This window comes from Chiloscyllium punctatum, chromosome 49 (assembly GCF_047496795.1).
Source record: "Chiloscyllium punctatum isolate Juve2018m chromosome 49, sChiPun1.3, whole genome shotgun sequence".
In the NCBI taxonomy this organism is placed as follows: Eukaryota; Metazoa; Chordata; class Chondrichthyes; order Orectolobiformes; family Hemiscylliidae; genus Chiloscyllium; species Chiloscyllium punctatum.
In genome coordinates this window covers 8,315,650-8,339,990 of record NC_092787.1, presented here as the reverse complement: position 1 = coordinate 8,339,990, position 24,341 = coordinate 8,315,650, and the positions used below count along the sequence as shown (strand labels likewise).

Below are 24,341 nucleotides of genomic sequence, written 5' to 3'. Positions count from 1 at the left end.
CAAATCAGAATTGGGTTGGGAAAAGTGGGGTATTGGAATCGATTTAACATAAAATCATTTCATGTCTGATAGAAATATTTCACTTCTATTCTCTTCTTTGTTATATAACATTGTTGTCTCAAGTCTCCTATATATCAATTTACAATGGATAGTGTATGCTGTCAGAGGTTTAACATATCTGACACTTGTTAAAATATTTCAATTGAAATTCATCTTTAAGTATCCCAAGGTACCTAATTCAAATCAAAGTCACTAGAAATTGAAAATAACTAAAATTGTTTGGCAAAGGAAATAATTAAATCAAATTCATATGATGTTAAAGCTGACCTATCTACAGTGCTTTAATAGTGCCTTTTGTTGGTTACCAAGGTCACTGGAAAATCATTTCAACTCGTGCTTTGCTTAGGACGAAAATTTCTGGTCTGATAGTTTTATATAACACCTTAAATGTTGGTATTTAAAAATAAGTTAGTGACTCAATAATATTACCAAATAATGCTTTGAATGGACCACTCTGGCATTACTTGCAGTGTGACAGAACTATGGGTTTTCACATTATTAGCAAAGAAAGAGAGGTTACAGTCAGATATTGATCAGCTGGTGAATTGAGCAGAGCAATTGCAAATGGAATTTAATTAAGTTAATTGTAGGTGATGCATTTTGGAAGGTATAATAAGGGAAGGATGTACACAATGAATAGTAGGTCCCTAGGGAGTACTGAGCAAAAAATGGACCTTAGTGTATAAGTCCATGGATCCCTGAAGGTGTCAGCGCAGGGTAGACAGGGTGGTAAGGAAGACATATGGGATGCTTGACATCAATAGTCAGGGAATAGAATATAGGAGCAAGGAAGTCTTGTTACTAGTTTATAAAATATTGGTAAGGCCACAGATGGAATACTGTGTGTAATTCTGGTAACTGCATTACCATAGAGTCATAGAAATGTACAGCATGGAAACAGACCCTTCGGTCCAACCTTCCATGCCGACCAGATATCCCAACCCAATCTAGTCCCACCTGCCAGCACCCAGATCAGAAGGATGTGATTCCACTGGAGAGGGTACAGAGGAGATTCACTAGGATGTTGCCTGGGATGGAAACTCTCAGCTATGGGGAGAGACTGATCAGCTGGGTTTGCTTTCCTTGGAGCAGAGGAGGCTAGGAGGCTGGGAGTGGTAGTGGAGCTGGTAGAGAAAGTGAGGACTGCAGATGCTGGAGATCAGAGTCAAAAAGTGTGGTGCTGGAAAAACACAGCCGGTCGGGCAGCATCCGAGGAGCAGGAGAATCGACATTTCGAGCATAAGCTCTTCATCAGAAATGCACATTTAGAACATAGAACATAGACCAATACAGCGCAGAACAGACCCTTCAGCCCTCAATGTTGTGCCGACCTGTGGACTATTCTCAGCTCGGCCCCTATACTATCCCAAAATCATCCATGAGCTTATCTAAGGATTGTTTAAATCACCCTAATGTGGCTGAGTTGACTACATTAGCAGGTAGGGCATTCCACGCCCTTGCCGCTCTCTGAGTAAAGAACTTGCCTCTGACATCTGTCTTAAATCTATCACCCCTCAATTTGTAGTTATGCCCTCTCATACAATCTGACGTTATCACCCTAGGAAAAAGTCTTTCTCTGTCTACCCTATCTAATCCTCTGATCATCTTGTATGTCTCTATCAAGTCCCCCCCTTAGCCTTCTTCTTTCCAATGAGAACAGACCCAAGTCTCTCAGCCTTTTCTCATAAGACCTTCCATCCAGACCAGGCAACATCCTGGTAAATTTCCTCTGCACCTTTTCCAATGATTCCACATCTTTTCTGTAATGGGGCGACCAGAACTGTACACAATATTCCAAGTGTGGCCGCACCAGTGTTTTGTATAGTTGCAGCATGATATTGCGATTCCAGAACTCAATCCCTCTACCAATGAAACCTAACACACCGAATGCCTTCTTCACAGCACTTTCCACCTGGGTGGCAACTTTCAGGGATCTATCCACATGGACTCCAAAATCCCTCTGCACATTCACACTACCAAGAATCTTTCCATTGACCAAGTATTTTGCCTTCCTGTTATTCTTCCCAAAGTGCATCGCCTCACATTTAGCTGCACTGAACTCCATTTACCACCTCTCAGCCCAATTCTGCAGTTTATCCAAATCCCCCTGCAACCTGTAACATTCTTCCAAACTGTCCACTATTCCACCGATTTTAGTGTTGTCTGCAAATTTACTAATCCATCCACCTATGCCTGCATCTAAGTCAGTGGTCCCAAAACAGATCCTTGGGGCACACCACTAGTAACTTGACTCCAGACTGAATATTTTCCATCAATCACCATTCATTGCCTTCTTCCAGAAAGCCAGTTTCTAATCCAAACTGCTAAATCACCCTCAATTCCATGCCTCTGCATTTTCTCCATCAGCCTACCATGTGGAACCTTATCAAATACTTTACTGAAGTCCATGTATACCACGTTAACTGCCCTACCCTCATCCACATGCTTGGTCACCTTCTCAAAAAACTCAGTGAGGTTTGTGAGACACAACCCGTCCTTGACGAAACCATGTTGACTATCTGAAATCAAATTGCTGCTTGCTGGATGATTATTAATCATTATGATTCTTTTCAAAACCTTTCCTACAACAGAAGTAAGGCTGACTGGTCTATAATTACCTGGGTCATCTCTGCTGCCCTTCTTGAACAAGGGCACAACATTTGCAATCCTCCAGTCCTCAGGTACTAAACCCGTGGACAAGGACGACTCAAATATCAAAGCCAAAGGCTCTGCTATCTTTTCCCTAGCTTCCCAGAGAAGCCTCGGATAAATCCCATCAGGCCCAGGGGACTTGTCTACTTTCACTCCTTCTAGAATTGATAATACCTGTGCGTAACTAACCTCAATCCTTTCACTGAGTTTTACAAAATTATCAGAGGCATAGACAGGGTAGAATGTGAGAATCTTTCCCCATGACGGCCATACCCCCGGGGGGCATAAGTTTAAGGTGAGGAGTTTGTGGTTTAGAGGAGATTTGAGGAAACATTTCTCACCTAGAGAGTGGTAGAAAGATGGAACGTACTGCCTGAGATGGTGGTGGAGGCAGATACTTCTGCAACTTTTAAGAAGCATCTGGATGAGGGAACGGAACACATAACCATCAGAGAGATGAAGATATGGAGAAAGTTAGAGAGATAATGGGGCGTTCACAGCCAAACAAAGAGCACTGGAGTCGTTTAGTCTGGATGTGACAATGATGAAGAGCTTCAGCTGCAGATAAGCTGAGGCATGGATGCAGGCAGATGTTGTTTTACATATTTGTCTGAATATTCTTTGTGATAGAGGAGATATGAATTCAGAAATTCACCTTGGGGTTGAATAGAATGTCAAAGTGTCAAATAATCTAGGTAGTGTGCCAAGAATTAATGGGGTGGATGAAGTCACTAGAAAGTCTCTGCATTTTGTAACCAAAACTGGAGACAACTATTTTTATTTTCCAAATGTTAGCTGGAGGAAGTTCAAACTCAGACAATGTTAGTTATCAGATAAAATCACTCTGATGCCACAATGACAGTGGAGGTATCACAAAAGGTGCTGAGGAGGTAGAGCTAGGTGTCATCTAAATACAGGTGGAAGACAATCTCAAATATGCGATAATATTGCAAAGGTGATTAGACAGGAGAGGCCAATGATAGATCTAGGCAGTAGAACAAAGAGGTATCATTACTGCAGATCATCTGCCTGATTGTATGAGTAAGAGAGGAATTAAGTAAGGGTAATGCAACGGAGTTACACAAAGGTCGATGATAGTTAGTGTATGGCTCCTGTGACATGGGTCCTTTAGGGGTGAATGTTCATGTTTAATGTGATCCAGTTTGAAAATGTGGTGGATGGTGAATGCAACTGCACACCCGGTATCCTCAACCCTATTGAACTTGAGGGAGTGGAATTAGTTTTATTCAGGGAGAGATGACGAGGATTGGAGATAATAGACTTGCTCCTTAGCACCTGGGCCTCAAAGGGGGAGCTGAGTAAATGGTGGGCTGAGCAACTTGAGAGCTACAGGAGCTTGTGACAAACAGAAGACTAAAAATGAAAGTGCAATTTGTGAAGGACGTGGATGGAGAATTCTCCCCCCACAAAGAGATGTAGATGGCAATGCGTTTGAAAGGAGTAAGACAGATTTCATGAGAAATGACTCAACAGTTACTGAGGCATTGAGAGCAGAAAGGCCAAATGAGATAACAAAGTCTAGAAAAAAATACTAAATTGAAACTATTTCACAGTCATGAACTGGCGAATTTTTAAAATTTTATTCCAGTTATGATTGTGAAGAATCTTTTTTCTGAAACAAGATGTTACATCCCTTTATTGGAGATAAGAGTAACCTGAGTATAAGACATGCCAGAAATGGAATGAAATCCGTTTTGAAAGGTTCAGCTAAAACAGTCATTTTTCTTAAGAGCTTCTATATAAAAATGCTCACAAATCCTTTTACAATCAACATAATCTACTCGGAGGCAGGTAACAACTGCAATACCATCTCGAGTGTGATCACATGATGCCAGCTGCTGCTGAATTAAATGGTGGAACAGGGAAACAATGTTGTGGTTCGAAAGGTGGTGGATTACCAGTCTCAGCAGGCACACCGGGGAGAGAAGCCAAGAAGAGGAGAAAAGTTCATTTGTGATTGTTCTGAGTGGGACACGATGAAACAGGCTGAGGCTCTTGTCCAGTCATTCTAGTGGACAATGAAATTCTCAAGGCATGACAGAAAACTAATCGTCATTGCAGTTGCAGTTTACAACTGTATGGTCACAGAGGACATAACCTGATAGGGGTCTGAGTGACATAGCCTATGGTGAGATGTGTGGCAGAACCAGATGAGAAGTCGATCGAGACCAATCACGATGGTAGGAGCAACTTTCTCCATCCTTAATGCTTTTCCACCAGCGGCCAGGTTCTCACTTAGCAGCGATGAGTTGTCAATTCAAAGGGATTATTGCTTGTTAAACACCTTGTCTCATTAACTTCATTAACATCCAGCTTTCTTTCTTATCATCTTACCAAGGTAAACATTGAGAAAACAGCAATTTGGAAACTAGAACAGGAGCCTGGCAGATCCAGCCTGCCAGCTTGCTCCAAATGACTTCCAAATGTCACCACCTTCAGGGCATGATCCATGGGTACCAACCTCACACACTTCTTTCCTACGGACATTGGCATCCAACCATCTGAAAACCTCTGACAACTATCATAGCACCTCTCCAATGTACCAGCAGTGCACTGTGGATCCAGAGGCCTGCACTGCAGGGGGCACTGGCAATGAGTACTGAAAGGCTGCAGCACGAACATGCTTTGTGCAGGGACAGACACTCAGCTCACTGATCAGACCACGCTGAATCTTAGGGTTGCTCACTCGTTCCCTTAGTGCATCACACGATGGTCACAACATCTATGTCTTACGTTGCCAATGAGCACAGTCACATTGCCAGGCAGCTTGCCTTGCAGCTCAGTAGCTCTCAATCAGGGGGTGTACAGCCTGCTCTATGGCACTGAGCTACACGAATCTCAGACCTGCACCATGTTTGAGGTGGGGTAGGAGTGGGGTGGGGGGAGCAGGTGTGTTAGAGCTAAAGAGGTCTGGGTCACAACCGCCACTTACGGGTCTGGGCACTTCTCACCTGGAACTGTCTGGTTTGGCCACTATAGAGAGATGGATTGTGGTCAGCTCATTGGGTCTGTCCTCAGAAAGCCCGGGGCAATGGGTTGGGTGGGGGATTTCTTTTGGGGGTGGGGAGCGGACAAGGGTGGGCACTGGTGTGAGGAGAGTCAGCATGTTAAGTCTTTGGAATTGGGGACTGCAGGCTCTGCCAGGAGTTGGGGGGTGTGGCTTGGGCTTTACAGTTGTGAAGAGAGAGGGCACCATCTCTGCAATGGGAGGATACAGTCTTGTGTGGCAGGGAAAGGGGTCATGTGGGGGAGGTCACCTGCCCCCTGGCGTCAGGGAAGGGAGCAGACTGCAGTGAATGATCACACCTGTCACAGTCACCTGATGTGCCAGGGGCAAGATATACAGGCTCATACAGACAGGCTCAGGGTGAAGCATGTGGGGCTAACAGGATGGGCTATTAGAAAGAGGATGTGGCTACTCAGGACCACACTGACATGTTCAGGTGGAGGCTGGAAACTGCTGGTAAGGGGCGCTCACTGTCACCTTCCATCGTGCTGGAACTCAAAATTCCGCAATGGAATTTCAGAGTGGACGGGGTAAGCGACGGAGTGTGCAGGAGAGGGCAGCAGCAGCCACCAACAACAGGGCTTTGAAAAAGGATAGAGCAATGCACACTAACCCATGTAGTGTAAGTGACACAGCCCTGTGGGTCCCCATTCCCTGACCATTCTAATTCATAGTCCCTGTTTGTGTGTGTTGCTCCTCCCTGTAACAGACATTGCTGAACAACTCATTCACAGCTGCACGTTTGGACACAGAGGCCACAAACAAAAGGATGTTTTACAATGTCAGTGTGACCCAGTGCCATGTATACACACGGTTCGTCTGGTTTCTATATAATGCAGCAAGTTCTCAGCACAGAGCACCATCCATGGAACCTCATCTGTGGCCATGAGGAAAGCCTGATGGTATAACCATTCAGCCTCCACAGAGAGACTAACCACCAGATGGACAGCCAAAACATGTACATTTACACAGAAGTTCATATAATTTCCAAGCCATGGTCACCCGCTCCACAAAGTGCCCTCAATGGTTTTCTTCCCTCTCTCTACATCTGTGTTTACTCCCTAGCTGGCAGGATTCTGCAGGGCTGTGAGTCCATTGGCCCTGGAGGTTTGTTTGGGCCATCCCAGGGGCACTCTTGTCTTAATGGCTCAGGCATGTCAAAGTCCTCTGGCCCCTTTACGGCCTAAACGTACGAGGGTCAGAGGGGGAGAGAGGTCTGGATGGAGGTGGAGGGCGCAGCCACCTCTCGATGTGTGGAGTGCAGATGCAATTCCTCCTCCAGCCAATTTCCTGGTGACGAAGGACTGAGCCGCAGTGCCCCCCCCCCCCCCCCATCACTGTGCTTTAGGCCTGAGGACCAATGGAGTGTGAGTGTGTGAGAGAGAAAGAGAGAGTGTGTGTGTGTGTCTGTTTATGTGTGTGTGTGTGTGTGAGAGAGAGAGAGTGTCTGTGTGTGTGTGTGTGTGTGTGTGTGTGTGTGTGAGAGAGAGAGAGAGAGAGAGAGAGAGAGAGTGTCTGTGTGTGTGTGTGTCTGTCTGTCTGTCTGTGTCTATCTGACTCCAGCAGTCCCTGGGAATGATGTACCTGGCTCTCCATGGCAGCTGACTGACCTGTTGGAAGCAGGTGGGACCCCTCAGCGTAGCTGCCTCTTGCAGCTTCTGGGCAATGGGGGCCACTGCATCCTCATAGCTGTCTGCTGCTCCTGTTCCTCCCCATACTTGTGAGCAACACTGCTGGTTGCTAACACCACAAGGTCTTCTTCCCCCCCTGGCATTCCACATGTGCCTGGTCTCTAGCAGCCCTCTGAGTGCCAGCAGCCTGGGGCAGTCACAGTGAGCTGCTGACCAGCTCCACACTCTCTAAGCCATCGGACTCTCAGCAGGGATGGGGAGGTGGTGGGAGGGGAGGGAGGGGGGCTTACTCTCTGAGTTGGAAAGGACGAAGGAGGCCAAGGAGGTGCCTTCATGCTGAGCTTTTTGCTTGGCTAGGAAGATTGGTTTTAGGCCTGAGTAAAACTTTCAGCAGAGTAACAGGCATTATATTAAAAAAATCTCATTTTTAAAAATTCAATACATGAATAGCTGACACAAATATATTTCTCATTTATTCATATATTTCTTTCACTCCTGGGGTGGTGGTGGAAGAAAGTTTTTTTTCTAGAACTTTGTGAAATATCACAAAGAAAAAATTAATTTGTCTATTCAAAGCCAACCAATCATATTCAATATCGAAACCTATCAAGATACAGAAGAACAAAGTATACAAATGCAACATGTTTTGTTCAGAGTCACAATGTGATGTTATTTCTGATCACAACTGTGTTAAGTTACAATTGACACAAATTGGGGTCACTGTGAGGTCTCATTAACACTCATTGAAAGACTGCTGGAGAAGCCCTCTAGTAAATGGCACATCTGTTAGAGATGACATTTGATCTCCTTAGAGCAGTAACAAGTGAAGTTTAACACATCCCAAGTTGCACATAGAATTCACACCCTCCCCAACTGTGAAGTTAATAATAAATTCACACCTGACAGTTCCAAAGCTTTGGACAATTCCAGAGTTCATGGTTATAACAAAGTCATTTCAAAGATCCATAACAGCAGACTTCATGATAACCAGGAAAAAAATGCACATTTTCAGATGTTTCTTGTCGCTGAACCATCAATGACTTGGGGACGACTCTCTGGTCAGTTCTCAATATAATTTGCTGGTAGCAATCAAATTACTTCCACTCCATTTTAATATTTGAAAATCAAACATGTTTCCTGATTCTAACAAAAACAGCTGAATTCTAACTTTTCACCATACTCAATCCTTCCCTTTTGAAGGTTCTGATTTCTGCTTGGATATACTTCCATGGCTGTAGCCAGTTAGGAGATGAAAGCAATGGATGTGGGGAACTAGACTTTAAACATGCTAAAGGGAGGCAAGAAGTTAAAGCATTTCATCTTGGACTCATCAGAAGTGGGACATGGAAACAGGCTTGAACCTGACAGGGTCCATTTTATAGAAATAAATTACTGCAGATGCTGGAATCTGTACTGAAAACAACAAATGTTGGAGATCACAGTGGATCACAGCTGGTTATCCTCTGCTTCCTGGCCCAATGATCACCATTAATGTGCAAACTTGGAGAACAACTATCAGGAAACTGTTCAAATGCCACACACATGCATTCCTGGAATAGGGAGAAGCAGTTCAAGTCTTTTTTGCAACACTGTAACATGTCTGAAAGTCACTGGATACTTCATTACTGCCAAGCTCACGCGACCCTCACCACCTTCTCGCCAATGCTCACATCCTTTAGCGGTTGGGAAAAGTCAGCTCAGAAAAATTCACAGTGAAAAATGTTAACTAAAAATGAATAAATCACAATACATATAAATTACAATGTGAATAAGACCATTTGCCACAATATATCTAACCTAGTGTTTATGCCACTTTGTCACGTTTGCATATTGGACAAACACAGTACCTCAGAGAGAAATATTTTGGCTATTACAATAGAGTGGAGCAGAATTTGTTGACCTCGTATAATATTTGTGCACATCTGCCCCTTAATCTCCTTAAGTTTCTTGTTACAACATTCTAATCTTCAGTAACTAAGCAATACTGCATTAGAGATTTACTGAGCAAGACAGAAAGTTGGTAATGGATTTGTGACAGATAACATAGATAACATTTTAAAAGATACTGACATGCTCAAGTAGCAGTTACAAACTTTAATTTAAATTCACTTTAGGCTAATTGAAGAAATGTACTCTTACTAAATATTGGGAAGTCCAAAATCTCTGTTCCCTCGTTACCAACTCCATCCCTCTCCTAAGCAAATTTCATGTCATTTATTTGCTTTTATATTTGTTCATAGGATGTGGAGTCATTGGTTATGCCATCATTTGGGGTTGCACAGTGGTTAGCACTGCTGCCTCACAGTACCAGGGACCCGGATTCAACTCCTGCCTCGGGTGAATGTCTGTGTGGAGTTTGCACATTCTCTCTGTGTCTCCGGTTTCCTCCCACAGTCCAAAGATGTGCAGGTCAGGTGAATTGGCCATGCTAAATTGCCCATAGTGTTAGGTCCATTAGTCATGGGTAAATATAGGGTAGGGGGATGGGTTACTCTTCTGAGGGTCGGTGTGGACTTGTTGGGCCAAAAGGCCTGTTTCCATACTGTAGGGAATTTAATCATTTATTTCCCACTCCTAATTGTTCTTGAGAAGATAGTGGTGAGCTGCCTTCTTGCTCTATGGGCTGTAGGACCACTAACAATGCTGTTGGGATAGGAGTTGTGAATGGATGAACAGGGATGTAGTCCTAGGTTAGGATGGTGTGTGGCTCACAGGGGAACTTGCAGGCGGTGGTGTTCCCATACATTTTGGACTGGGCTTCCCCATCAGTGGGGAGGGGGATACTTGTGGAACTTCTTCCTCCAGCAAGTTGTGGCAGGACTGTAACGTTTAGATCTGACCTGATGGTTGTGGAATAGTTTATCCCTGTTTATCACTCACTACTTATGCCATTTGGCAAGCAAGGAGTCCTGTTTTGTACCTCCACCAGGTTGGCATCTGATTTTCAGGAATCCCTGGGTGTTGCTCCTGGATTGCCCTCTTGCACTCTTCAATGAACTAGAATTGATCCCTTGGCTTAGTGCTAATATAAGAGTGGTGCATATGCTGGGCCATGAGGTTGCAGACTGGAGGGTATACTCAATGTAAAGTGGGGCTTCATCTCCGTATGGACTGTGTGGAGGTTATTCCACTGATACTGTCATGTACAGACACATCTGTGACAAGCAGATTGGTGAGAATGATGTCAAGTTTGTTCTTCCCTCTTGTTTGTTTTTTTCATTACCTGCTACAGATTCAGTATCGAAGCTTTTGTATGATCAACTCAATCAGTAGTGGTGCTGCTGGGCTGGTGGGTCGGGTGGGGGTGGGGGTGATATGTGATAATCAGTGGGAGATTTCCTTGCTCATATTCAAAGCAATGTCAAGAGATGTCATGGGGTCTGGAGCCAAGGTTGAGGACTCCGAGGGCAACTCAGTCTAGACTATATACCTCTCCACTGAAGAGGTCATACTCGAGAGTGCTAATAATGTTGTCTGAGATACTGCAGAGTACATTTCTGTGAGTATGACTGGGTCAGTCTTTATTTGACTAGTTGATGAGACATCCCTCCCAATTTTGGCACTAGCCCCCAGATGTTACAAAGGGTCAGCAGGGTTGAGTTTGATGTTATCATTTGCTAGATTAGTGCACTACATGGCCATCTAATTTCATTCCTTCCTTTAGGCTCTTCGATGCAGTTAGGCCATTTCAGAAGGCAGTGAACTGTCAACCATATTGTTTTGGATTTGGAGTCATATATTGGCCAGATCAGATTAAGGCATTGGATTTCCTCCCCTAAAGTGAACCCCAGTTGGGTTTTTTTCACAACAATCATCATAAGATTTTAATTCCAGATGTATTTTTTAAATTCAAATTCCACCATCTTCCATTGTGAGATTTGAACCTAAGAAATAGCTGCATCTCCGGATTCCTAGTCCAGCAACCATACCACTATACCATCTCCTGCCCAGCCTTCCTCTGAAGACACAGTATTTATGTAGCATGTCCACCTGACCCCAAAGTGAGCTATATATCTGTGTCATCAGTGTTAATGAAAAAGTACAGACCTGAAACATTAGCTTTGCTTTTCGGTCCACAGATACTACCTGACCTACTGAGAGTTTCCAGTATTCTCTGTTTTGATTTTGCTTCATTTGTAAGACTGTCTGTTCCCTCCCTCACCACACTGCTGACACTGCTACCCCCGCAGCTCATCTACTGAAGAAATCCTAATTCATCCCTTTGAAACCTCTAGATGTGAATATTGCACCAGAGGAGGTGAGACCAGTGGGAAGGTTCAATTCTAGGAACCCATTCTGAACAAGAAGCAGGAAGTAGCAGCCATTTTGACTGAGCTGGGGAGTTAATCGGCGAAACAGCCAGTTTGTATCCAATCAGCCAGCAAGGGTATGGGATCACTCCACTGGAACGAGCTGGGGAAAGCCATCCCTTGGCAGGAATCACTGGGGTTTGTGGATTATAAATTCATGAAAAGTGCTGTCAGGTCACAGGGATATAAGTAAAAATAAAATTCACCAAACTCACGTCGGAGCTTTCTGAAGGAATCTCAGGATAATCTCTTTTCTTATTGACAGAAGGATAATAAGCAAAAGTCTCTGAAGGTTTCCAAGGTTTATATCTTCACCTTACTTGGTCAGTGTTAATTCAAATGAAGTGGGTGAATGATTGAATGTTGGCTTTTGTGTTTGTGTTTCCATTTGAGTGCAGACCGCACTGGGAAATAATGCAAGGGAAAACAAACAACTGATTTTAAAGAGACTAAATGCTTTAAAGGGACACTCTAGACACAAGAAGTAAGTGGTTTTTCCAACAAACTCGAGTGAAGATTTTCTAAATGAAATAAATCCTGATACAGAATAGCTTGGAGAGATCTAACTTCACATCACTCCTTGGAAGTAAACACCTACTTGTTCATCCTGCAACACAACAGGAAACAACTCCCTGATGGACTACAATATTCACAGTGAGGCAGCCAGAGAATCCTTCCAATTGTGATAGAGGACTCTCTAGTCAGCGGCACAGACAGATGTTTCTGTGGCCAATAGTGAAAAATCAGAATGGTGTGTTGCCTCCCTGGTGCCAGGATTAAGGATGTTTGAGAGAGGGTGCAGAATGTTCTCAAGGGGTTGGGGGAGGGGGAGCAGCAGGAGGTCATTGTTCACATTGGAACCAACGACATAGGAAGGGGAAAGGATGAGATGCCGAAGGGAGAATATAGTATGTAGGTATTGAAAAAGGAGGTTCTTGAGGGTAGTAATATCTGGATTACTGCTGGTGCTATGAACTAGTGAGGGTAGAAATAGGAGGATAGAGCAGACGAATGCATGGCTGAGGAGCTGGTGCATAGGAGAAGGGAGGGTGGTGGAACCCAGGGAGATAGTGAGGAAAGAAATCAACCTGAGACTGTTACAGTTGAGAAAAGAATTGAGTCAAACAGTCAGGGCAGGCAGCAACAAAGAAGAGGTCAAGGTAGGAATGATAAATTAAACTGCATTTATTTCAATGCAAGGGGCCTAACAGGGAAAGCAGATGAACTCAGGGCATGGCTAGGAACATGGGACTGGGATATCATAGCAATTACAGAAACATGGCTCAGATTTGGGCAGGACTGGCAGCTTAATGTTCCAGGATACAAATGCTACAGGAAGGACAGAAAGGGAGGCAAGAGAGGAGGGGGAGTGGCGTTTTTGATAAGGGATAGCATTACAGCTACGCAGAGGGAGGATATTCCCGGAAATACATCCAGGGAGGTTATTTGGGTGGAATTGAGAAATAAGAGAGGGATGATCACTTTATTGGGATTGTATTATAGACCCCCTAATAGTCAGAGGGAAATTGAGAAAGCAATTTGTAAGGAAATCTCAGTTATCTGTAATAATAATAGAGTGGTTATGGTAGGGGATTCATAGACTGGGATGGCGATAGGGTTAAGGGTTTAGATGGAGAGAAAATTGTTAAGCACGTACAAGAAATGTTCTGATTCAGTATGTGGATGTACCTACTAGAGAAGGTGCAAAACCTGACTGGCTCTTGGAAAATAAGGCAGGGCAGGTGACTGAGGTGTCGGTGGGGGAGCACTTTGGGGCCAGCGACCATGATTCTATTAGTTTTTAAATAGTGATGGAAAAGATAGACCAGATCTAAAAGTTGAAGTTCTAAATTGGAGAAAGGCCACTTTTGACGGTATTAGGCAAGAACTTTCAAAAACTGATTGGGGCAGATGTTTGCAGGTAAAGGGGCAGCTTTAAATTGGGAAGCCTTCAGAAATGAGATAACGAGAGACTAGAGAAAGTAAGTTCCTGTCAGGGTGAAAGGGAAGGCTGGTAGGTATAGGGAATGCTGGATGACTAAAGAAATTGAGAGTTTGGCTAAGAAAAAGAAGGAAACGTATGTCAGGTATAGACAGGAGAGATTGAGTGAATCCTTTGAGTATAAAGGCAGTAGGAGTATTCTGAAGAGAGAAATCAGGAGGGCAAAAAGGGAACATGAAATAGCTTTGGCAAATAGAGTTAAGGAGGATCCAAAGGGTTTTACAAATACATTAAGGACAAAAATGCTCCTCAAAGATCAGCAAAATAGCATTTGTGTGGAGCTGCAGGAGACAGGGGAGATATTAAACGAGTCTTTTGCATCAGTATTTACTGTGGAGAAGGACATAGAAGATATAGAATGTAGGGAAAAATGTCCATATTACAGAGGAGGAAGTGCTGGATGTCTTGAAATGGTTAAAGGTGGATAAATTTACAGGAGCTGATCAGGTGTATCCTAGAACTCTGTGGGAAGCTAGAGAAGTGATTGCTGGGCCCCTTGCTGAGATATTTGTGTCATCGATAGTCACAGGTGAGGTACCAGAAGACTGGAGGTTGGCAAACGTGGTACCATTATTTAAGAAAGGTGGTAAGGACAACCCAGGTTACTATAGACCAGTGTGCCTGATGGTGGTGGGCAAGTTGTTGGAGGGAATCCTGAGTCAGGATTTCCATGTATTTGGAAAGGCAAGGACTGATTAGGATCAGTCAACATGGCTTTGTGCATGGGAAATCATGTTTCACGAACTTGATTGAGGTTTTTGAAGAAGTAATAAAGGGGATTGACGATGGAACAATGGCAGACATGATCTTTATGAACTTCAGTAAGGTGTTCGACAAGGTTCCCCATGGGAGACTGGTTAGAAAGGTCAGATCTCATGGAATACAGTGACAACTAGCCATTTGGATACAGAACTGGGTCAATGGTAGAAGTCAGAGTGTTGGTTGGAGGGTTGTTTTTCGGATTAGAGGCCTGTGACCACTGGAGTGCCTTAAGGATTAATGCTGCGTTCACTACTTTTTGTCATTTATCTGAATGATTTGGATGTGAACATAGGAGGTAGAGTTAGTAAGATTGCGGATGACACCAAAATTGGAGGTGCAGTGGACAGCAAAGAAGGTTACCTCAGATTACAATGGGATCTTGATCAGATGGGCCAATGGGCTGAAGAGTGGCAGATGGAGTTTAATTTAGATAAATGCAAGGTGTTGCATTTTGGGAAAGCAAATCAGAGCAGGACTTATACACTTAATGGTAAGGTCCTAGAGAGTGTTGCTGAACCAAGTGACCTTGGAGTGCAGTTTCATAGCTCCTTGAAAGTGGAGTCGCAGGTACATAGGATAGTGAAGAAGGTGTTTGTTATGCTTTCCATTATTGGTCAGAGTACTGAGTACAGGAGTTGGGAGGTCATGTTGCGGCTGTACAGGGCATTGGTTTAGCCAGGAAAATTGCAGGCAATTCTGGTCTCCTTCCTATCAGAAAGATGTTGTGAAACTTGCAAGAGTTCAGAAAAGATTTACAAAGATGTTGCCAGGGTTGGTGGATTTGAGCTATAGCGAGAGGCTGAATAGGCTGGGGCTGTTTCTCTGGAGCGTCGGAGGCTGAGGAGTGACCTTATAAAGGGTTTATAAAATCATGAAGGGCATGGATAGTCTTTTTATTCTAAGCCTTTTCCCTGGGGTGGAGGAGTCCAGAACTAGAGGGCATAGGTTTAGGGTGAGAGGGCAAAGATATAAGAGAGACCTAACGGGCAACATTTTCACGCAGTGGGTGGTACGTGTATGGAATGAGCTAACAGAAGAAGTGGTGGAGGCTGGTACAATTCCAACATTTAAAAGGCATCTGGATGGGTATATGAATAGGAAGGGTTTGGAGGGATATGGGCCGGGTGCTGGCACTAGAACTAGACTGGGTTGGGATATCTGGTCGGCGTGGACGAGTTGGACCGACAGGTCTGTTTCCGTGTTGTTTATCTCTATGACTCTATGCCGCCCTAAACACCCACATGGGCAGCAGTTAGCACTGAGGTGCTGGTTACTGATCTGCCCTCTGATTAAACCAAAACCACAGCTGATTCCTCTAAGATCTGCTCCAACATTAGGACTCAGAACAGAACACCAACCAGGAATTAGGCAATCCCTATGTTCTCTGATATAGTCCTGAAGGCTTTGCTGATACAATGAAGGAGAGTGGGGTTACTGTCTTGCAAGTGAGAAGGAAAAAAATCCATCCCCAATGACCAAAAGGCCATGAATGTGGTGTGCTCAGATAGGAGACGTTTGGCACACGTGGATCAAATGCCACAGTGTCTGATTGACCTCTTCAGGTATGTGATCTCCACCTGATGGGCCAGCCTCGCAGGCTTACAGCCTACAATACTGTCAAATGGTTGATGCTGAGGGCAGATGCTGGTCCTCAACTTTGGAAGGGCTTGTGCCCAGAACATGCACAGATCTCTTGGCAAAACTCTGAGGCATGGTGCTTTTGTGGATAGGGGACTGCAACAACATGCTGATTGTAAAGATTCGGAGGAGCTGCCCTCTTCCACGCAAGATTCCATTGCTTTATCTCTGTCACTGTCTTGGATTTGTGCGTGTTACATAAGCATAAAACCCACAAAATGGCAGGTTGGGTGGATTCATATATAATGGTGCCAAAAGATCTGCATTGAAAGTTCCAAGGGTGCTTGATAGGGAAGCGGTGGACGGACTGCAATAGACCAAGAACAGTGCCTTGGCAAAGTTAGAGCCTGATAGCGATAGGAGGTAGCCTGTCAGGTCAACCAATGCAGCCAGCAACAGCCAGTGCACACATTCATCAATAATCTTCAGCATTAGCCCCATTAAGGACCTCACCTGAGCACTCTACATCAGAGGGTGTCTATGACCTTGCTCTCCTTTAGACTTGGGTTGACCACAGGACATTCGTGCCAACAGAGCCATCGCATGCCTGTACCATCTCTATATATCTCTAAAGTATGAGACACATTTACTGACCACTTCTTGACAGGCCTACAGTGTTTTAGTTTGGACCAAAAGGCATCATAATGTGAAGGAAGACAAAATGAAAAATCCACACAGCAGCATTGCTCAGCTCTCACGGTGTCATGGGGGAGTGAGGAAGGGGTGTAAATACAGATAGTGATTTTATCTTTAAAAAAACTAGCTGGGGGAGTGTTTTACATTAAATAAACTCCCTTCTGTTTTGCTTCCCTTTGGTTTGGTCCATTGTATTGATCAAAATAAATTGAAATCCACAGCAGGAGAAACATTATGATAAATCACAATTCTTCGCAACATTTTTAAAGGGCTGCTATTGCTGGCACACTTCAAATTATTTATTATAAAGTTAATAAAATATGTGAATGGTTACTAAAAATAAAAATTAAATTACTGAAGCAACGAGCTCTGTACATCAAGTGTGTTACTGCTTGGCAGACAGTCAATAGAAATGCCAATGGCAACACAACACAACAAACACAACACAGTAAAAAGAACACAATAATGGGTTTAGAGGAAAGGTGTAGGTGGGAGTACATTCAATGTGAAATATTTCTCCCCCAAATTCACTTTGAATACATTTCATTTTGTACTTCTTTACTTTGCAAGTAAAACTTTTATTTCTGTTGCCTCCAAATGAGTTGTCATTTTTGATCACACAATCCTAAAAGTTACTCCTCTAACATCAGTGTGCACCTCCAGAAGGAGTAGTGCAAATCAATATCTTTAATGTCTCAAGTGTAAGTGAGGTGTCAGTGATTGACACACACCTATACCGCATGTTATTACATTTTCTAATCCAACCAACACCCAGCCCCCATCATTGCCACACTCTGAAAAATTATCGACAATAATCTAGAGTCTCCGAAGAAGGAAGAGAAAATCAAAATGATAGTCTTGCCTGGCTTACTCTCAAGCAATTTATAATAGTTTATACAAATATTCATACTTTCCTTGTAACCCAGAAATAGGGGGAGAATCCAAATATTAAGACTATCCCACAAAATAAAATACTACAGAAAATAACATATCTTCTGTAACATCAACCTTTCATCGCAGATTAATCAAAGTATATCCAATTGTTATCCACGTGTACATTACCACCATTCTATTCCATCTCACCATGACCCCTCCTGACCCTCCACAATCTTGACTCATCACAGTGCTTAAACAACTGATATTTGATGAGTAAAAGCTTCCTCCAATACAGGGATGACCAATGCTATTGGCTTTGGTTCCCCACCCAAGGTCTGCATCCTGGCAACTTAGTTTATCACTTTGCTTAGCAACTGGCTGGGGCTCAAAAAAAACCATTTGTTTCTCAGGTATCATCTGAGGTTTAGATGACGTATGTGCTCCATCACTGAGCCCTACAAATCTCACCTTGTATCATCACCTGACTCCACTCCTACATCAGTTCATCTGTTGCTGAAACACTCACCCATGTCTTTGTTACCTCAAACTTGATTTCCTTCGTGGTCTCCCAGCCACACCCCTATCTTGCACTGTGGAGAAACTTGTGATCATTGAAAACTCTACTACACTATTTCAACTTCTCCCTTGCCCTGTTTACCCATCAGCCCCATGGTCACTGACCTACAATGGCTCCTAGTTCAATAACATCTCAACATTTTCAACCTTCCTCTTAAATCCCTCAAAGCCATGGCTTTCCCTATCTCTAGACCCTCTTTCCAGTCATAAAGGCCTTCATGTTCTCTGCACTCTCCCCATTCTGGCACATCGCCAATTTTAATTGCTCCATCATTCAGCTACCTGGGTCCTAGCCTCTGAAATTCTATTCCTAAACATCAGCTTCTCTGTCTCCTTTCTTAGGACGTTCCTTAAAATCTACTTATTTTGGCAAATCTTTGATTATCTATTCTGATATTCCCTGCTGCGGCTCAGCACCAAACGTTTGAACCACTTTTATGAAGTGCCTCAGGACATGTTGCTGCATTAAACACACAATATAAATGTGTCTTGTTAGTTCCAACTTGCCGTCTGTCTCCAGAATGATGCAATTCTACATGGAGTGATCCCCTAGTACTTACCATCCAGCACCATCAGCAAGTGACAACTGGTTCCAAGATGACAGGAGTTGAAAAGTGTGGCACTGGAAAAGCACAGCAGGTCAGGCAGCATCCGAGGAGCAGGAGAATCAATGTTTCAGGCATAAGCCCTAAATCAGGAATACTGAGGGGAGGGAAGTGGGCTGAGAGATAAATAGGAGGGTGGGGTTGGGGGTGAGGTAGCTGGGTAGGTGATAGGTAGATGCAGGTGGGGGTGATGGTGATAGGTTGGAAAGGAGGATACAGCAGAGAGGTGGGAAGATGGACAGGTAGGACAGTTCAAGAGGGTGGTGCCAAGTTGGAGGGTTGGATCTGGGATGAGGTGGGAGGAGGGGAGATGAGAAAATTGGAGGTCGATGTTGATGCTGTGCAGTTGGAAGCAAGGTAGAAGATGAGGCGTTCTTCTTCCAGGCGTCGGGTGGCTTGGATTTAGCGATGGAGGAGACCTAGGACTTGCATGTCTTTGGCGGAGTGGGAGGGGGAGTTGCAGTGGGGTTGTTTGGTGTGTGTGTGTGTCCCAGAGATGTTCCCTGAAATGTTCCGTGAGTTGGTGTCCTGTCTCCCCAGTATGCAGGAGACCACATCAAGAGCAACGGACACAGTAGATGACATGTGTGGATATGCAGGTAAATCTCTGCCGGCTGTAGAAGACTCCTTTGGGGCCTTGGACAGATGTGAGGGGAGATGTGTGGGCACAGGTTTTATGCCTGTTGCGGCAGCAAAGGAAATTGCGGACTTGTAGGGTGGGTTGGTGGGGTCAGGGGGGTGGTGTGTGTGGACCTAACGAGGGAGTCATGGAGGGAATGATCTCTGTGGAATGCAGATAGGACTGGGGAGGGAAATATATCCCTGGTGATGGGGTCGGCTTGTAGGCTGAAATGGCAGAGGATAATGCTCTGTATCCAGAGCATAGGAGCACAACTGACATCCAAGCATTTGCACTTCCAGGAGGGATCATTAAATTGGGAGCATGAAACCAACAAGATTATCCCCTAGCCGAGTACACTGAGGCAAATGGGAGTCAAGATTACAGTGGTGCTGGAAAAGCACAGCAGATCAGGCAGCATCTGAGGAGCAGGAAAATCGACGTTTTGTGCAAAAGCCCTTCATCAGGAATGAGCAAATTACAAGCCAATTGTCACACGTGCTACGCTTAATTAACTCAACATAGTCTGAAAATTGAAGCTGGAAATTTACTAGTAATTATAGCTGTGCATTGGATAATCTTGTGAAGCTGCTATAATTCATGTAAATTATTTTAATTAATGAATTGGCATCAAAATGGTTAACTTTCTATGGAATTAATCTCTTATCAACCAGTAGATCAGAGCTTACTCACTGTTTTGTCAAGAACTAAGCTTTCTGAGATCCACATCACATCTTCTGCTCCATTTTCCCTGTTGAAAATCATGGATGCCCCTAAAATAGAATCCAATAACGAATTAGTGATGAAATTGAAAGGTTTGAGTAACCAATGCATAAATATTAGGAATACTGACTAGTCCTGCCATAACAGAACGTAAGGGACAAGCACTTTATAAATATGATTTTAGACCATACCTTGAGCCCCTGTGAAACATTAAAGGACTGTTGTAATTGTACAATGATGTTGGATCCAGTATAGGCTAAGGACTATTTCATGGCTGGCTTTGTTCTGTCCTGGGCTGTGGATTTTGGTCACACTTATAGCATTTTTATCATCATTGGCCTCAACAGCTTTCAGTGTGTTTAACAAATTTAAATATAAATGACAGACCTGCTAAAGACATTTTTTCTTCGGGATTTCATTTTCAAAATATAATCACCATGAAACCTGTGCAGCATTAACCCCAAAATTTGTGAATAGTTTAGTGGGGGGAGATATTGAATAGAATTAAGGGAGAATTCATATTAAAAAGCTTTTTAAAAATTTAGAGAGAACATGCAGAGAAGGCTCAGAAGTATTATTCCTGATACTAATGAGATGAGCTGGGACAAGAAGAATCCAACATTCTGAACATCCATGAATGACTGTCAAACACAGCTACTACCTTCATCACTGTCTAGCTTTTGGGTTACCCAGCTATTCAGCAACAGTGGCCTTGCATAATGCAATCTCAACCCCAGCATTTAAAGAGACAATCTAAAGATGCAATTTGAAAAAGTAGGCAGGTAGAGGCATGCAAGATCAAAACAGAGTCCAGATGCTCAAAGCTATGCCCAGCTTTACTTAAAGAAATCTTTTCATGCATTGCCAAGGGTGATGGGGAGTGTCAGAGAGATAGCTTTCTCTAGCAACAGGAAAAAGGAGCCTGCAGCTGAGAACAGGCAGCATGTTGGAGCTTGGAGAGAAGGATGGTCACAGGAGTGCTGAAATCCATCTTCCATTGTAACTTTGGTGGACAGGCCATGAAAAGAAAATGTGAAGAAAGGCTCAAATGGGGCTTTCCACATTTCTCTGCGGTTTCCAGCAATCTGTCACTGAAGTTCCAACAAGAGATTACGAGAGCCCTGCACAATCTCCCAGTAATTCTGTTTGGAAATAATCTAGCTACATCCTTCAGGAATTCACTCCTGTGAAATTAAAGAGCAGTGGTTCAACATCTGGCATTTCACATTAGTTTACACCATTACTTAGGACTGTAGCATTCAATCATGGTGTCATTTCAATGAATATACAGCAAACTGTATTAGGAACCAGTGTTAGAGGGGTACTTTTGCATGGTTCTGCCATGGACACTGTAATGGGAAATTGGAGAAACTCTGTAGAAAGTGTGTAACTAACAGTTCCCAGCTGTTTGTATTGTTTCTGTCTTACTGACATCTTAGTGATAGATTGAGTAGATCCAGTGGATAATTCAGATGAACATGCTTACCTTTGCTGGAAGCTGATTTATTGGTTGTTGATTTCAAAGTATCCTTATCAGGTGCAGAAACAGAGCATTTTCCAACATTCAGTGAGGTGGTCATCTTTGGACTAGTAAGACAACTTGATGGTCTTGAGCTTGTGCAATTCTGCAACAACAAATAAGCAGGATATCAAAACAGGTGGACAAACTGGGTTTTCCATCTTTTGCCAACTCCCAAAACTGAAAGAGATGCGGGAAGAAGTTGTCTTGAAATCTGATATCCACTTATGATATATGGATACTTGTTAATAATTACGCCATGATCTGCAGAAATATGTGGGGAAAAAACACTTTAATATTTAGAATCATATTATAATTTGAATAGTTTTGAATAGTCTCATTAAAAAAATTGCTTAATACAGAATCTTGGAAGGATCACTCCTTCGCCGAGTATGAATGTTTGGAATACTTTGTCAGAATTTTAAGGTAGAAAGCAATATTCTGAAAATTCCTTTTTAGCAGATGGCAATTAGTCATCCCTGTCAGTAAATCTATCTGTTGCTTAACATTTTGTTTTCATCATTGTACATCAGTGTCTCCCAGTTTCAAAGTTATTGCTGCACCAGAAGTGAAAATGGGAACTTAAAAATGTTCAGAAAAATACTGTAGCTTTATCTAAAAAAAAAGCATTTCTTGTAACTTATTTCACTTATTTTACACTCCAAAATGTAGTGGCCCCTCTGCTCTGAAAAGAATCAACCCTTCCTTGAATTAGAATAAAATAGCACACTATGTATGACAAATACAATGATTTTTCAGTTCAACAGCTACATTGCTTTTTTCAATTGATACCTGTTTACTGCTAGTAAACACCATTCAATATTTTATAAGCATAGACACAGATGCTGGAGGATAATAGTGCATAGCTGTGAAATTGGAGTATAAAGAATGATGAGAATGAATCCAGCAGTAAGATGCCGCATTGATTTATTAACTCTACTTGCTAACTCAAAATAAAGAATCATTTTCAAAATACAAACAAAAATGAAGTCTGACATTGCGAACATGCATTATGTGTAACCTTATTACTGGTCAACCGACTAAATCAATTACTTGTAAGTGATTGTGTTTTTTTAAATAAAGATTACCTAATTGCCCAGGAATTGACCCTTTGTATTGAAAAATTGTAAATGTCTATTATTTAATAAAGAGAAACAGGGAAATAGTATACTTGTTAGTCTCGCATCTGTTGTGGGGAAATTATTGGAATTGAAATTCAAGATAGATCAACTGAGCACTTAAGAGAAATTTGAGCTGATTAGAGAGAACCAACATAGATTTGCAAAGGGAAGGTCATGTCAAACAAACCCTATTTAATACTAAACTAAAGTAGTTCTCAAAATACTCATTTTTATTCACATACGTATGTAGGATTAGAATTTGGTTTAATCTCAAGATTACAACTTTTATTTTTATGGCTCATTTATTTGTATTGTAGCTAGAAATAATGAAATGAGTAGAGTAGTTCATTAGTCGAGATTGTTGTGCTGGAAAAACACAGTAGGTCAGGCAGCATGCGAGGAGCAGGAGAATTGATGTTTCGGGCTTAAGCCCTTCATCAGGAGGTTGATTCCAACACACACAAATGTGAGCATACTCTTTGTGTTCACACTTTCTGCATCTCCAAGTTAATTTTCTGTTTGTATAAGGTTGGACAAGAGTTGACAAGAGTAGCTAATCCATCTCTGTCACCTCCAGAAGTCCCCAGCATCATAGATGCCAGCCTTCAACCAAACCAATTCACTCCATATATCACCAAATGGCTGAAAGCACTGGAAACTGCGACATCTACATGTCCTGATGACATTCCAGAAATAGTACTAAAGGCTGTGCTCCAGAACTAGTGCGCCCCTAGCCAGCTGGTTTGGTATTGTCAGAGAAATTTAGCTTAATGATTCAGAGACCAGAAGCGAGATACGCGGTGAAATTGACAAGCGATTTATTGAACAAAGTGATATCGCAGAAGAGAAATTGACCAGGCTGACACAGAACTGATTCTCTGCACAGATGGCCAGAATGCTGACGCCTGAACGGAGGGTGCAGGCAGGCTTTATAGGGGTACAAGACAAAGATGGCAATTGTAAAGCAGTCACAATACAATGGTGAAAATTGTAAAGCACTTAAAACAAGAAAATAATGAATGGACATTAATCAAGCCTCCAGCAGCAGCAATTCATTTGTAATTGACCCAGGAGTTTCCAGCCATCTCTGTGAGTAGGTGAGAATGGCTTCTAGAGGACTCTTCATTGTATTTCCCATCCACGTGAATATGTACAAATGTCCCTTCTCCTGGCATTCAGGTCTGACCATTGTGTTCCTCCTGTGAGTGAAGTCTTCTGGGGTCTCTCGGTCTGCCTCTTTGTTTATGTGATATTGGTTTCAATGGGAAGTGAGCCTGTCCTTAGGGTATTGGGTCCTCAGTGCTAATCAGGGCTAGGAACTTACTGTGAAGGCTGTTTAGGAAGTGTATTCTCTGGTCTTGGAGTAGCTTGGCCATGTCTGGTTTCTTTGTTAGCCTGTATGGCCAAGACTGGGGCATTGTGGGTGTGTTCTGTGTGCGTTGCAGGCTTGATCTCTGTGTTTCACAGGCCTGCTTTTGTGTTTTTTATGTAGTCACACTGTGGGTGGGTAGGATAGCAGATCTTTCTCCCACGGGTACACTATCAATACTGGCATCTACCTGACAATGTGGAAAATGCCCAGA

General features: G+C 43.1%; 1 protein-coding gene across 4 annotated transcripts in view; it reads right to left on the bottom strand.

Annotated features, from left to right (window-relative positions):
* The window catches only part of adgrd2 (adhesion G protein-coupled receptor D2), a 150,960-nt gene that overhangs the window by 5,252 nt on the left and 121,367 nt on the right, over nt 1-24,341 (bottom strand). For all 4 annotated transcript variants that reach the window (XM_072566238.1, XM_072566237.1, XM_072566236.1 and 1 more), the window contains exons 23-24: nt 21,605-21,743; nt 20,089-20,168 (exon numbers count right to left, since the gene is read on the bottom strand). In XM_072566238.1, coding sequence (XP_072422339.1) covers nt 20,089-20,168; nt 21,605-21,743 — 219 coding nt within the window. The remainder of the gene's footprint in view (nt 1-20,088; nt 20,169-21,604; nt 21,744-24,341) is intronic.